This window comes from Peromyscus maniculatus, chromosome 1, assembly GCF_049852395.1.
Source record: "Peromyscus maniculatus bairdii isolate BWxNUB_F1_BW_parent chromosome 1, HU_Pman_BW_mat_3.1, whole genome shotgun sequence".
In the NCBI taxonomy this organism is placed as follows: Eukaryota; Metazoa; Chordata; class Mammalia; order Rodentia; family Cricetidae; genus Peromyscus; species Peromyscus maniculatus.
The window spans coordinates 38,933,436-38,949,407 of record NC_134852.1 but is presented as its reverse complement, the minus strand read 5'-3'; the positions used below and the strand labels follow the sequence as shown (position 1 = coordinate 38,949,407).

At 43.3% G+C, this 15,972-nt stretch overlaps 1 protein-coding gene across 2 annotated transcripts; it reads left to right on the top strand.

Moving 5' to 3' along the window:
• Positions 1-4,261: 4,261 nt before the first annotated feature.
• Positions 4,262-14,270, top strand: LOC143274319 (uncharacterized protein C2orf78 homolog). Of its 2 annotated transcripts, none has more exons than XR_013052918.1 (4): positions 4,262-4,447; positions 5,858-6,619; positions 7,890-10,885; positions 12,046-14,270. XR_013052918.1 is itself a non-coding variant. In XM_076576959.1 (4 exons), exons 1-3 carry the CDS (start codon positions 4,441-4,443, stop codon positions 9,770-9,772), a joined length of 2,652 nt encoding a protein of 883 aa, XP_076433074.1. In that variant the 5' UTR covers positions 4,276-4,440; the 3' UTR covers positions 9,773-9,818; positions 12,046-14,270. The 2 variants fall into 2 exon arrangements, 1 of the variants encoding a protein (XP_076433074.1); XM_076576959.1 differs by having other exon boundaries at positions 4,276-4,447; positions 7,890-9,818.
• The last annotated feature ends 1,702 nt before the right edge of the window (positions 14,271-15,972 follow it).

The window sequence follows — 15,972 nt, the reverse complement described above, 5'->3', positions numbered from 1 at the left end:
GGATACATATGGTATAACATGATTATCACGAGTTAAAAGAATTCTCTTGCAATCACCTTGACTACACTCGTCACTTTAGCTGAAATGGTTCTGTTGTGTGTAGACATCACATATACCTTATACATTGCTCTGATATTGGACAGGAAGATCAGGTAACATAAATATTCCTGAAAAATACTGCAATCTATACTGATGCACAATGTAGTAGCATGTTCATTTCCTTGGAATAGTATAGATGGGATATGTGACAGACCGTGGGTTGGTGTTTAAACTGACTCCATACTGAAATAGAGAGAGAGTAGAATACTTCACATTATACCCACCAACTTATTGGTGTTTCCTGTGGAAGCAATAATTGGAAGCCCGCTACTTTCAGTTAACTCTCCACTTCTATTCTCTAGCATCAAGAAAGACCATTTTCCAATGGACATGGTGTTCACATTCAAGTAATGTCTAGAATGACAAGTCAAGTTTTCATGAACCTCCATGGCTCCTTCTACTATGTACAGTTAAGTTTCACAGCCACAGACCTTTCTATCACTGAATTAATCTGTTCAATTACTTTCTAAGGTCTCCATCCATCTGAGATAATCAATGATAAAACATCACAATGGGATGTTCACTTGATTTTGGAATAGAAAGCCATGCTACACTATTCTACCCTAGTGCTCTAGCTCTCAATTCCATTGGGCTCCTACTTGCAGGACAATCCCTGAGCTTTGGATGGACTGCTTTGTGCATGATCCATTTCTGAGTACCAGCCGGCCATCTCACCACAACAGCAGCCACTGAGTCTCAGCAGCCTAAACAATGACAGCTCTCTCCAGCAGCAACAGAAACAATGCCAAAGGAAGGCCAGCAAAGAGTCAGACTGTAACAGTTACAGCTGCACCTGAAACTACATTAATCTCCTGCAAAACCACAAAGGTTTAGAAGGGAAATGTAAACACCAATCATTCTAGTCAAAAAAAACAACAATAGAAATAGTCTTTCCTCTGGGACCTAGAACTCCTCAGTCTGAAGAAATTTTGTGGTGAATTGCATTACATGATAAGATTTCCCTTCTGTGCATGTGTACACATATCATTGGAGAGTTGTTGTGAATGTACATAAAATCTGTGCCTTCTCTGTAGCAGTATACTCAACTGTCTTGACATTTTATTATATGAGAGAGACAGCCAACAACCTAATAGAGGAATTTCTGAGAATTGTCCCCCAAAAGATGGAAGAGCCTGGCTTGTTCTATGAAAGCCAGCCTGCTATCAGGAGGGGGTTTCAGCTTGCAGCAAGTCTGACTCCTTCATAGCCTGCTACTCAATCAGTTTGGTGCTATTCTACTTTGGGCTCATAACTTCAATAGGAATAAAATAATTTTTCCTATTCTTGGAAGTCCTAAGGACCTTCTTGACCAACATCTCCTGAGGCTTGAGCCCTGTCTTGGCCCTTAACATTTAGCAGGCATATGTCTTCAGGGAGTGCCATTTTTCCCCATGCAGGATACCATTTTCAAGTTATTTAACTTACATTCATTTTCCTAGAGATGCTGCCCCAAAGTTTTATTTTTCCATATTGATTTGTTACCTCTTGAAAGCATTTTCTTTTCTAAAGAGCAACAGAAAGATAGTAGGAACTGATTAGTGGGGACATGGAAAAGAATTAGGAGGAATAGAAGGTTCAGAAACTATAACCACTATAGATTTTTAGAATTAGTAAGTTAGTTATTACACTGAATGAAAAATAATATGCAAATGTTTAAAAATAAAAAGCACAGAAATGAAAATTAAACACAGAACTCAGTTCTATCTATCTATCTATCTATTTATCTATGTACCTTATCTATGTATCTCTCATTTTTGATCGACTCTCAGACTTCTCAATAACACAGGCCCAGATTCACTTCAGTCTATGATGTTATAAGAACACACATTTTTCATAATGTTCTATGACCAGGAGCCTGGATGAACCTTCCAAATTACAGTCATTACCACTTGGAATGTGTCACATTATCTGAGAAGTGAACAGTCATGAAGAAAACTGCAAGGTTGAAAGACAAAGGCAGCCTACTGGCCTATAAAAAAAGGACAGTCTTTTGGCAGAGCTTTGCCAAGCACTATAAAACATGAAACAATCTGCATGGAGGAACAGTTCTACTGAGCTGGGCGTGTAGCTGCAAGCTACAGCGCTATCTCAGTGTAAAAGAGGTCCCAAGGGAAAGTGCTGACCGCTCATGTGAATGCAGGAAGAGGGCTAAACAGGCTCCAGGGTCATTTTCAATGAGGACTGAGAGACAGACACTGTCATAGTAGTGCTTCTTGAGGCAGTTAGAATAAGAAAGGTATATAAATGCACACTACACCCTGCCATAAGACAGTCTATGAACCCACCAGTGAGTGACTGTAGAGGATAACAATCTAAACCAAAATGAGGAAACAAAAAAGGTTTACCCATATTTAAACAAAATATATTCCTGTCTGTGTTATACATTGAGATGGGAAATGGGTTGTTTTATTTTTCAAATATGAAGAAATATTGTAGGACAGATGAGCCAGTCAAAGAAACACATTCAAGTCCTGAAACCAGAGTGAAAACTGTAAAAAAGGGCCTGTGAAAGAAACACACTTTTGCCCTGAAACCAGAGTCGAAGACACACATTCTGCCCCTGACCCAATCACCACAAAAACCAACCAATCCCTGAGCAGGAAAACCTACAGAACATAATCAAACCAATCTCTGGGTTTGTCCAAACTCAGGGATTGGAATCTGAGCAATTCTTATCCTGGAAAGCTTCACCCTGGAAAAACTCTCCGACTAAGAAGCCCTACATAAGCCCTGTACCTATTCAATTGGTAGGTGCCTTATTTCTTCTTGCAGAGGAAGTCACCCTCCTGGACCCTTCCCCTAAAATAAATCTCTTGAATGAGGGTTGTGTGAGACCTTCTTTTGTCAGAAGTGAGCAGAGCAGAGAGAGAACATTAGCCACACAGGAGCAGAGCAGAACAGAAATGTAACATTTCCCTGGGGGATAACCTCCCCTAACAAAGCAGAGTTGTTACATTGCTGAAAGCTTTCCCTGGAGCAGAGATTTAAGCTGCTGTGCTTAAGTTCACTTTGTGCTTTTCCTTGGTTCTCAACAGCCAGGATCCCTTTCCATCAAGCTGCAACACTTACAAAAACACCTACATTGCTTTTTTCATGTAACCCACCGCCACATACCAACAAATGCCTTCCTGCTCAAGGTGTTCCAGTCTCTATTTAGCCCTTTCTCAGAAAAAAAAAAGCATGGTAGAGAATGCTAAAAGCACAGGATTCTGCAGAGACTGTTGCCATGAGGAAGAAGGTTCAGTAACTGTCACACTCATTATACTGGTGGATAAAGAGAGAAGGAGGCCAGACTCAATGAATAACAACCTCAGTACTGTAAGAAGGGAGGCAAGATACAAAGAATGCCCATGTGTCTAACTCCAGAATGAGATACATGATGAGTACCCAAACAACAGGGGTTACCCAGCAAGTGCTTGCTGCAACCAGCAGCATCCAATTACAAGCATCTTCACGATGACCAGAAGAACACTGCTTCTGGAAGTCCACCATGAAGCTTCCCTCCATTTTAAAGATACAGGTTCACCCTAGTCCAAGAATCAAACCCTACCAAAAAGGGATGAAAAGCAGAGAAGAGGGATATGAATCATGTCTGGAGCAACAAAGACTAAGGAAGGCATCTAGGAGAAGAAACCCAAAGAGAAGACTCTTGGAGTTCATCATCTAAAATGCTCTCAATACACTCAACTCTGTCCTTTAGCACAGTCACAATGGAGCCCATTGATCTCTTCCTTGGGTCATGGACTGATGATGATGGCTCATCAACCAGATCAACTGATACAGTTTCTCATCCGAGTTCCCTCCTCCCATGCTGAACTCTCCTTCCTGCCCAAGGAAACTGCCTGTATGTACAGTGAATGCTGAAAGCACACTCACTCCTGGAAGGTAACACCTAATAGGAACAACAGACACAGCTTCATCAATGAACGTTATAAGAAGCTCTGCCAATATCCTGGACTAAACCTCCTGAAAGGGAAACTTCCAGGCCAGGATTGCCTCCTCTCACTAGCACACCTCAGCCTGCATGGCTCCTGTTAGTTTCCTGGCATCCTCTCCAACCAATCCCAACTGTTAGCTCAGAATCCGACTTTCTCATTGGCTGCTGCCCCATTTATGACATCATTCGCCCTTCAACACAACCTACCAGCCCTGGTAGGTTCTTGGGGTTGCCATGGTGATGCCTGTAAATAAATTTGGATCATCACAGGTCACCTGTGACCAGTGACCAGTAAGTGCTGTCTGATACCGGACACACTTGCCACTCAGGTTAGCTGATCAGACAAGGACAAACAATTCTCTTGCTCCATTGTACTGTGGATTGCTGATACTCTCCCTCCGTCCATGGCAGGTAAGGAAAGAAATTTTAAAACATTAATGAAATTAGGGATCACTTTTCCCTTATTTTTTACTATACTTTAAATTTTTGTGTAATGGGTATAATGTTGATGCTGATAGAGATATCTCGAAATGAATGTCATATTTAGATTTGGTTCTTACTGAGGCTGGAAAATATGGACCTAAAAGAAGACAAACTGCAGAAATAACCCTGGATATACACAAAGGTAGTTTGGAACTAATGTTACAGATAACCACAGAGTAAATAAAAAGGCACAAGACATTTTCATATTCCAACCCATTATTAGGCAGCCACACTGTTGAGATTAGTCTAGGTAAAGGTTTCCTGTCACATATAGAAAACAATATCCAGGTCTAGTCCCTGGCTCTTACACTCTATCCAGCCCATCTTCCACAGCATTCTCCTCATCTTTTGGTAGGGTTGGATGTTACCAACATGGGCTGGCTACTCCACAGTCAGTTGGTCTCTGGACAAGAACTGACACACCAGTGTGTGCACGGATTCTCACAAGGATTCCCAACTAGGAGAGTTACAAGAAATTAACAATTACTGTGGAAGTGTTCATTGAAGAATCAATGTAACCAACTTTTAATTAAGAAACAATCTTATTCAGAGATGAACCCCATGCTACATTAGAAATCCCAAACTGTCACTTGAAACATAGGCACTCAACATGAAATGTTATCAGCAGGTTGTATTCATGTAGTCATATTGGATGTGTGCTGAATTTATATTAGAAAATAACAAGTAGTGACCTACATAATAAGTAGCGGGAAAGAGAAGGAGCTAGATGAAAAAGGGATTCTTAGCTAAATACTGTTCTTCTCTATGAAAGTCCTGCTACGTCATTTCATTAAGAAAGCTCAGAGTAGAGCCAAGCCTGGTGGACATGGAAAGAACCTAAAATGCCAGCACTCTGATGTAGAGACAGGCCAGTCTGTGTGATTTCAAGGCCAGACTGATCTAGGTAGAGACTCTCTCTCTGTCTACATTCAGGAAGATCTGCACAGAACAGAACAAAGGCACAGGCATGAGAAGCTGTCTAAGGTTCTCCTACTTTAAACACTTCTGTTCTGGGACACAGGCGTGAGGCAGTGCCACAGCAGGTACAAGAACAAGACAAAGCAGGGCAAAGAAGGCTGTTGTCTAGGTCAGAGCAAGAGTCAACATGGATCAACTAGGAAGTCCATGCCAGCACAGGAAGAACAGGCAGCTCACTAAATGAGTGCCATCCTATCCTTTACCAAGATTCATTCTGAACCAGTTGTTTGGGATATGTGAGGGAAAATGGGTCTCAGACTCTCCCAGACTGTACAAAGTGGAGATAACAAAGATCTACAAGGGAAGACACACAGATCCCATCTCACCCTCTTCCCATTTTCCTCCTCTTGTTTTCTACAGAAAATTTTCAAACTGCACCTTTCTTTGGAACAGAATGTGCTCTGCAGCCCTCTGTACCTGAGCTGAGGAATGCCATGCCATTAGCAGGAAGTGTGAGCAACTTCTCCAGGGTCTCCACCCCAGCTGTGAGTGAAGCATGGCTCCTGTCATCAGACTCCAGTACTTGTTGCCAGCAGCTCATGGACAGTGCCTACCCTTACCTACCAGCAGGCACAACCATGGTGACTTTGCTGACTGACCAGGGCCAGACCTCTGCCTCAGCCCTCTCCTATCGAGGTGTTCTCCAGTGGGAGCCCACAAGAAACACTGACCACAGGGGAGCTGCACTCCAGGACTTCACTGTAACTGTAAATGAACAGAATACCACATTCTCCTCCATCTCTAGGACAGCCCAGGTTGATAATATTTTAGATCCCAATGCCTTAGTCCTCTCCTATGCAACACTGTCTGCCAGCCTTGTTCAGGCCACACCACCACAGGTACCAAACCAAGGATACAGGCTAGTAGCTTCCTACCTGGAGGGCACCCAGGTCTATTACAATGATTTCAACAGCCTGGGCCTTCTGATGCCTGGAGAACTCAGGCAGTGCCTGCAGGCTAGTGGCTCTGTGTCCTACTCTGGGTTTCAGACCTCTGCCCTGCAACCAGAGATGGTGATGATGCCAAAGGAGATTCAGTCAACAAATGTCCAAACACCCTTCTCCACATCTGCCATCTACAATGTCACACCTGTTCAAGACATGCCAGACACCAGTCTTCAAGGTGAGTAGAGCCAGGAGGGAGGACTGAGATCAGCACTCAAAGTAGACACAGCTCAAACTTTCCAGAGTGGATGTCCTCAGGGAGGAAAAATGGGAGTCCTGAGAGCTCAGCCTTGGCCTGGCTCCCCATCCCCATCTTCAGTCTCTATAATGACTGACAATGCAGGGCAATGAGTGGCATACATCCTCCATTAAGTGATGTCCAAGGACTCCACCACAGACACACATTCACTGACCTAGCTAATCAGTCCCATGCACCATTACACAGCAATTGCCTCCTTCCTAATCTATTCCTCCAGACTGTAGATAACACCAAGGCCTTTCTGTTTGGTAACACTTTATATTCTCTCGCTTGAATTCTGACTCTAGAGCAGTGCAACTACAAATTTGTCCTAGAAGAAGTATTGCAGATTCCAATTGCTGCCCCTGCTGTTCTCTTAGAAGCAAAAGTGCATTGAGAGTCCAGTATACCCGGTGTACCAGAGTACAACTGCTAAATTAGGCAAAGTTTCTCTCTCATTCTCTCTCTCTCTCTCTCTCTCTCTCTCTCTCTCTCTCTCTCTCTCTCTCTCTCCTTCTCTCTTCGTTCTCATTCCCCCTCCCTCCCCTTTTTCTTTTGCTATGGTTATTCAGAGGTGAGCCAAGGCTATGCATGATCACTAGGATATGTTCTAAACTACAAAGATAAACCAAGCTAAAGATTTCGCCTTCACCAATTTTCAAATCATTAATAATAAGCCTGTGAAATGTGGAGCTGGAGGAAATCCAGGGTTGTTGAAAAGATTGCCTTGCAGGAATGAGGAACTGGGTTTGGATTCCTGACCCATTTAGAAACTCAGTAAGCAGGGGGAATTTGAGTAATGCCAAGAGTTGGAAAACACGAGCAAGCTCTTGAAAATTATGGACCGGACAACCTTCCTGAGAGCAAATTTCCACAGAAATGAGGGTCACTCATTCAAAGACAAGAGGAAAGGAAAGGATGGATCACACCCCCAAGCAATTCTGTCACCTCCCCATGATCACTATGCATGCACACTACACACACAAACACTGAGGAAAACACAAACATCTGAGAAATGATGATATCACATGGCTACTAGAAATAAGAGAGTGGTCACAAGTCTCCCAACAGAGGTGCCACATGTGCTACTCAAGCAGAGCTCATAGGAATGCCTTCCCCACTGCTGTAGGGGTCTGAGTACTGAGGAGCATTGAAAAGTGGGGAGCACCTCACTTACCAGGCACTGACTTCTTCCTTGACTCTTTTTCAGTGGTGAAAATGGAGACAACCCTGGGATTGACAGCTGCAGGCCAGACACTCTGTCTGCTGCAGAGTCCAAACCTCTGGAATGCCTGCATGCAGGATGTTCAGAAGACACCACCTGTCCATGGGGACTGGTCATTAACTGCCCCCATCGACAGTCCTTCAGAATTCCTGCCCTTGACTCCTGCTCCATTCTTGGAACAAACAGACAATAACGACTTGGATTTGATGACAGATGATCTATCAACTCCTCTGGATGCCTATGAGGGTATAAAAGAAAACCAAGACCCATCACTTCTCCCTTTAGCACATGCCAACATGCAGCAGGCCCTGAACTACACTGATTCAGGGAGCCTAAAACAGAAGCTTTCTCCTGACAATGCCACCTTGGGAAGCAGCAGCCTTGGTCAGGATGAGCCTGGGGTGCTGCAGAGTGTGATGGGCTCCAGCATGGACTTTGCACACATGACTACACTCGTGGCAGATATTCATCTTCCCCGACTCTTCAACTCAATCACTGATAGGAACCCATTGCAAGATCCCACAGCAACCCTATCCAAAGACATCAGTAGAGATCAGGTCCAGGAAACCTCCAGCACCATTAGTGTTCCCGTGGATCAAGTGAGAAAGAATGGCCAGAAAGCCTCTGAGATGATAGATGGGTCTCCTCAGGCCAGAATCCAGCTCCAGGACCGGGTGAAGGGAGAAGAGGCTGTGGTGAGTGCTGGGTCCAGTGAAGGGGCTATTGACAACATGCCTAAGCACTTGGAGGGCAGAGCCCAGAAAGCCACACCCAGCACGCCCAGCAGAGCTAGGGTTCATGAGCAAGACAAGACCAAGAGATCCAGAGAAAACAACTGCAAGAAACCAGAGGAGCTTAAGCAGTCAAGGAACAGAGTCAAGGCAGAAGAAAACACCACCATGCCAAAGAACAAGAGGAAGAGGAATCCACCTGAGCTCAGCCACAACAGCTTTAAAAAGCCTCGAACTCACCTTGGCATGCACATGCTAGAATCCGTGCAAGTCTTTCACAGACTGGGGAAGAAGAATGAGAAGAAAACTGGCATCTCTTCCTCCCGGGCTCGGCTAAACTTCAGCAGCAACAAAGATACCAGGGCAGGCCCAGCCACCACATCACTTCTGGATGTGCCATGTGATGGCCGAGGCCCTGGTAAAACCCTGAGAAATGCTCAGAGAACAGAGAGAAATGCTTACAGGGATTGTCATCCATCTCCATCCAAGTATGAGCTGCCCCCACCTGGCAAGGTCAAGTTAGTACCTCTAGCTTTTCCAGTCCTGGACATACCACAAGCAAGACCTATTTCTACAAAGCCTCTCTCCCTGGCTTCACACAGGGCCCCTGCACTGTACCCTGTGAGACCTCATTCTGACTCAGCTCAGTCTACCACACTCAAGCCATCTAAACCAGCTCCTGCCAGCACTTCTTTGATGGCCTCTGACAAGCCAGTTCTGCCTATTGCTACCAGTGCCACACAAGATAACATAACCAACCCCATCCAGTCTTGCACTGGGCCTCAGACAGCTGTCTCTAGGCCAGTGTCCTACAGAGTATCATCTCACCTTTCACTACAGAGGGAGCTTGCCTCTGCTGATAAGAATAAGGCCCCATCACCTCACAAACCTCAAATCCAAAATCTGCTGCAAGACTTCAGCCACCAACCAATTCCATGGAGGAAAGTTGACATTCCAGGGCCAGTCATCTCACAGCCTATCACAGAAGAGCAGAGGCCAGAGAGGGAGGCCATGAAGAGGCAGGCTCAACAGGAGAGAGAGAATGCCGCCAAGAACACCTCTCTGGGAAAACCGCAGCTTTTTCTTCAGAGGCTGAAGGATATGGAAATTTCCAGATATTTTGGCTATGTCATGTAAGGGCTAGCCTAGCCGTTGGAACACAGTACTCTTCAACAGAGAGAAGGTGAGATATGGAGACACATATACATATAAACATTGGATATAAAGACTTGGACATAAGTGTATATATGTAGGTATGCATTGAGTTAAGGTGAATAATTTGTACATCCCGGGATTTACACATAATTGGTCAGACATAATTTCATTACTTGTAAATATCTGAAGACACTAAAACTGAGTCAAGAAACTAAATTCGGTTATATTTTATCCATGAGTAAGTATATATAGAGGTCTTTGATGGTTTCTTCATACAATTGCTGTTATTCATTTATGTTGTGGAAGTATTAATATATGTTACATAAATATATCATATGCTAAAAATCCCTGGCAGTGTTATTTAAGGTAAAAGTAGTTAGCCAAAACCTATACTGGTAATACAATTATACTCCTTGACTTTTATTTTTATGTAAAGTAAAATTCTTTGATCTTGGTGTGTTTCCTATAATGTATTCTGTGATAGTAAACACACTCCTGTTCTTACCACACTTCCTCCCATTTTGAAACACCCAGCCCTTTAATTAATACTAGTCTAGGACAGAGCTCCTCCTGGAATTTCATGAAATGAAATACAGGAGTATATGTGCACACTATCAAGCACACTCCATAAACAGAAAATAGACAAGGTTGACCAATTTCCTGACTTGGGCATCATTTGATTACACTTTTTCTCAAGTTGTATCCATCTTTGAAATCACCCATTAATGCTTTATTTTGTGTTTGTTTATCGTCCAACTGATTTGCTGTGGAACACATGTGTGGAGTGCCCACAGAGGCCAGAAGAGGCCATCAGACCTCTGTGGACTGGAATTAAGAGTGATTCAAAGCATCCAGAAGGTGTTCTGATGTAACCCAGCGAATACTGTAAAAAAAGCAACCGTTCTTATCTACTGAGCCATCTCATGAGCCTGAGTTGAATCCTTATACTACAAACAACACAACCTCATTTTCTCGATGGCTGAAAAGACTTCACGTTCAACAAACATCCCTCTTTCTTCACCCATGGCCATGCTGTTGGACACCATGCTTGGTTCCCTAATATTCTTGAAACGGTGCTGCAGTCAACACTGATGGGCAAGTACCTCACTAATATATTGAGTTCTTTCTTTGGAAAGGCATATATGAACCATGTGGTGGGCCAGGTTTTGGCTTTTGGAAGATCCTCCACACTGACATCCAATCAGGCTGGAATTCTTTCCATCCTCTCCAGCATTTCATAGCATTCCTTTTTGCGGACTCTTTCAGGTGTGGCTATCATTTCTTTTCTAGTTGGCCTTGGATGGCATCTAGGAGGTTCACTATGCCTTTTCCTGATTCTTCCTCAATCTGAACCATTGTATGTCCTCACTCTCTTTGAAGAAATCAGGGAGGACTATCTTTCTCTTTGCACTGTACTACCTGGGTTGCCTTCTTTCGTAAGATTTATGTATTTTATCTAATTCTAAATTATCTAATATCAATCTTGTAACTGGGGTAGCAATAGCAAAGATGTCCTCCTCTTTTCTAGGACCATCTCTCAAATAACTGTTTCTTTTTTTCTGGGAACAAATGCTTTACTTCCCTGAGAGACGATCTGTCAACTACAGCCAGGATTTCTTGAGTGGCCTGTGATGTTGCTCTATTCTGGCCTGTCTGTGAACATTCAATTCTTTGGCAAACTCTGTGCTCTAATATCATCAGAGATACTCACACTATTGCCTCAGAGGCATTTGGCACTTCTTTGTGAGGGTAACACATAGGAAATTTAACCAATTGCTTTGTTACTTTGCTTTTAGTTTCTTGAGACAGGTTCTCTCTCCATAACCTTGCATGTTCAGGACATAACTATGTTGATCAGGCTAGCCTTGAATTCACAAACATCAGCCTGCCTCTACCTCTAACACTATCTCTGGCTCTGCCTATGAATCTACCTCTGCAATTGCCCTGGCCCTGACCCTAGCCCTGGCCCTAACTCAAGAGTGTTGAGACTAAAAGAACAATCCCACAAACAAATAGAATCAAGTTTATATCTATGTGCATATCCAGGTTTCCCAGCATGACTGGATGAAGAGGTCATGTGGAAGCCAAGGTGAATTTTTCTTATCTACTAAAAATCTGAATATCTGTATATCTGTAGCCATGGCAGACATCCTAAGAATGTCATCCAACTGTTGTAGTGGTCTAAGTGCAGAGGTGCACTGAAAGGTGCACATCCCACTTACCAGGTACTGACTACTTCCTTGACTCTTTTTCAGTGGTGCAAACGGAGACTTCTCTGGGAATCACATCTCAAGCCAGAGACTCCGTCAGCTGCAGAAAGGAACTCTGCTACTCCTACACCCTGGATTACCAGATGAGGACACCACCTATTAATGGGCACAAGACATTAACTACCTTCAACCACAACCTTCAGAATTCCTGGCATTTCCACAAGTTCCATGCCTGGAAAAAACAGAGAAAGACAACCTGCATGAGATGGCAATATCTGTCATTGCCTCTGGCTGCCTTTGAGTGCACGAAAGAACACCAAGACCCATCTCTCCTCCCTTTAGCACACCCTGACATGCAGCATCCCTTGCACTTCACTGATGCTGTGAGCCTAGGGCAGAAGCTTGCTTCTGACAATGCCACATTGGGAAGCAGCAGTCTTGGTCAGGATGAGCCTGGGGCATGCACAGTGTGTTGGCCTCCAGCATGGACTTTGCAGACATGACAACAATGGTGGCAGAAGTTCACCTTCTCAAATGTTCAACCCACTCTCTAAACTAAACCAATTCCAGGTTTAGTTTAATTCTCACAGCGACCCAATGCAAAGACTCCATCGTAATCAGCAGCGATCAAGACCAGTAAAGATAAGGTGTCATCAGCACATGCTTAAACCAGGTGAGGAGCAAGGAAGAGAAAAGCTCTCATCTGATTGATGGAGATTCTCTGGCCAGAATCTAGTATCAGGACCTGGTGGAGGGACAGAGCCTGGGAACAGTTCTGTGGCTAGAGAAGGTGATATTGACAACATCACCCAGTATATAGAGGGCAAAGCTCAGAAAGCCACACTCTAGAGGCCCAGCAGACCTAGGAATCATAGAAGACAACACCAAGAGTACTAGAGAAATCAACTCCAAGAAAGCTGAGGGAGCTGGTGCTATGAAGTCACAGAGTAAAGACAGAAGACAAGCCCACTGTCCTCATCAACAAGAAGATCAGTTCACCTGAGCTCAACCCTGATGGCTTTGACAAGCCTCAAAACCACCTCAGCAAGCACATGCTGGAGTCTGTGAAGGTCTGTCACTCACTGTGGAAGAAGGGTGAGAGGAAAACTGGCATCTCCTGAACCTTGAACTCTTTGTGCCACTCTGTGCTCTAATAGTGACAGAGTTGGTCACACTTTAGCCTCTGGGGCAATTGCCATTTTTTTATCCAGGATTACATATAGCAAGCAGAATTCATTTATTTATTAACTCACTTTTAGTTTCTTGAATTGGGACCCACTCCATACCCAGCATCTCCTAGAACTGACTACATGGAACAGGCAATCACTGAACTCAAAAAGATCTGCCTGCTTCCCCCTCTGCAACAACCTCCATCTCAGCCTCTGCCTCCCCTACAGCCTCCACATCTGCACACTCCTAGGCCACTGTCTCAAGTGTGCTGGGACACAAGGAATTCTCCAACCAGAAAGGTGGAATAAACTTTTTTTTTCCATACCCGTGGATAACCACATTTCAGTGCATGACTTGATGAAGAGTCCATGTGTACTCCAGGGTACATTTTTGGTACATACCTAAAATCCAAAGAGACTAAGCCACATGTTTTTACAAATGCAACTTAACTCAGATTCATTTTTTCCCGACAATCTGTCTTGTTTCAGTTGTAGGCTCTACTTGTTACAATGCCCTTGAAGCACTGACCTCTTATGAGGTGTGCTCATGCTATCCTGGGTATTTTCTACTTTTGTAGTAAAGTTATGATTGCTTTTCTACTTCTAAGGAGTGGGGAATCTCAGAAATTTTATTCACCCTCTCCATAGAGACTCATGGTGCAACTTTCTTCACAATATCTAACTCCCAACTATGGTTTATGTCCAACATTGTTCGTTCTAACAAGGGCTAAGTCCAGTCTAACTCACCTAGAAAATATTAACAAACCCAGATGAAAGATCCTACTACATGAATGCAATGATCCTCACAGGGACAAATTTTAGTACAGCAGAATGATGGAAAGCAATGGCTTAGGGAGGCCTCTGGTTTTGTCACTCTCTTTGTGTGGCTTAGTGACAGCTTTGATCACTGCCATCAGACTACTGTGTTCATCTTATACCTTAGGAGCAGTGGAAACACATTTGGATGGATATCTTCTAATCTTGGTATTATTATTTTAAACTTTATGTATTAAAACTAAGGGTCTTATAAAATAATCCTTATTAAAGAAACTCAGGAAGCACTTTTGATATTAAAGCAATTCCCACAATGCTATACCTGTATTGAATCCTCAATGTCATTATTTGTCATTGTACTATTCACTGAACAGGATTTTTTAAAACTATATATTGTACACTGAGTCCAGTAACTTTGTGACCAAGGCCTACCCATTCCTTAAGTCTCACCAAAAATCTTAGGTATTGTTCATATGCTCAACAGCATTGCCTTCAGTGTCAGGAATGGAACATGTAGGTGTGTGTAATCTCCCATCCATATAGCGAGACAGCATCGGGAGATATTTGTCTGGGACTGGATACATATGGTATAAAATGATTATCCCGAGTTACAAGAACTCTCCTGCACTTACCTTGACTACACTCATCACTTTAGCTGAAATGGTTTTGTTGTGTGTAGACATCACATATTCCTTATCCATTGCTCTGTTATTGGACAGCAAGATCAGGTAATATAGATATTCCTGAAAAAAGCTGCCATCTATACTGATTCGCAATGCAGTAACATGTTCATTTCCTTGGAATAGTATAGATGGGATATGTGACAGACCGTGGGTTTGTGTTTAAAGTGACTCCATACTGAAATAGAGAGAGGGTAGAATACTTCACATTATATCCACCAACTGATTGGTGTTTCCTGTGGAAGCAATACTTGGAAGCCCCCTACTTTCAGTTAACTCTCCACTTCTATTCTCTAGCATCAAGAAAGACCATTTTCCAATGGACCTGGTGTTCAAATTCAAGTAATGTCTAGAATGATAAGTCAAGTTTTCATGAACCTCCATGGCTCCTTCTACTATGTACAGTTAAGCTTCACAGCCACAGACCTGTCTATCACTTCATCCATGTCTTCAATTACTTTCAAAGTTCTCCACCCATCTGATCATCCATAACAAAGGGATGTTCACTTGATTTTGGAACAGAAAGCCATGCTACCCTATTCTTCCATGACCTTTCCAGCAGGCAAGGTTATTAGGTAGGGCCCAATGAGGCACCTCCTGAAAGACCAGTGTGGGCGAGAGAGAAAGGAGACCAGGTGCATAAAGATAAACAGAGTCAGTCTAAGTCGTGTCAAGGTCTCGTTTATCGCAAGGGAAGGCAGGCTTATATATACTGGGGATAGGAGAAGTGAATAGGGGAAGGGGGGTGATGGAAAATTTGTGAAGAATAGGATCAGGGTGAGGTCTCTTTGGTCCAAAGTTTGTACAACCAACCAACCTGAACATGTTTCAGGAAGTTATTCTAAAAGTACATTTTGTGTTTTTTTCCAGGAATGAGTATTTTTTTAAGTTAGTTATGTTTGTCAAGGGTGTAGTCATGCCAGATCATCCAAGCAAGCGAGGTCTATTTGCACTCATCCATTTTTTGTTTCCCACCAATTCCCCCTTCTTTCTTTAAAATGGCCAAAGCAGACTTTGGTCATAAATCGAGAGGGCCCCTGTCTTAGGCTATATGGGGGGCATCCTGTGTCTGACAACCTGCCATGTTGAGCTGGTCTCTGACAACCTCTGTACGTTGTGCTCCAAGCACAGGCCCCATACTAACCCGTCATTGAGTACCCGCTAGCCTTTAGTTGTAAGTGGTTTTTAGGTTCATAGGACACTGAACCTGAGCCTTTCACCTGTTTCGATAGTTTGATCTCGAGTTTCTAACTGATGTTTGTTGATGTAACCAACCATCTTATTAAATAAGAAACACAGAAACAGTGTAAAAGAGAAAGCCAAGAGGTCAGAGCTCAGAGATAAAATCT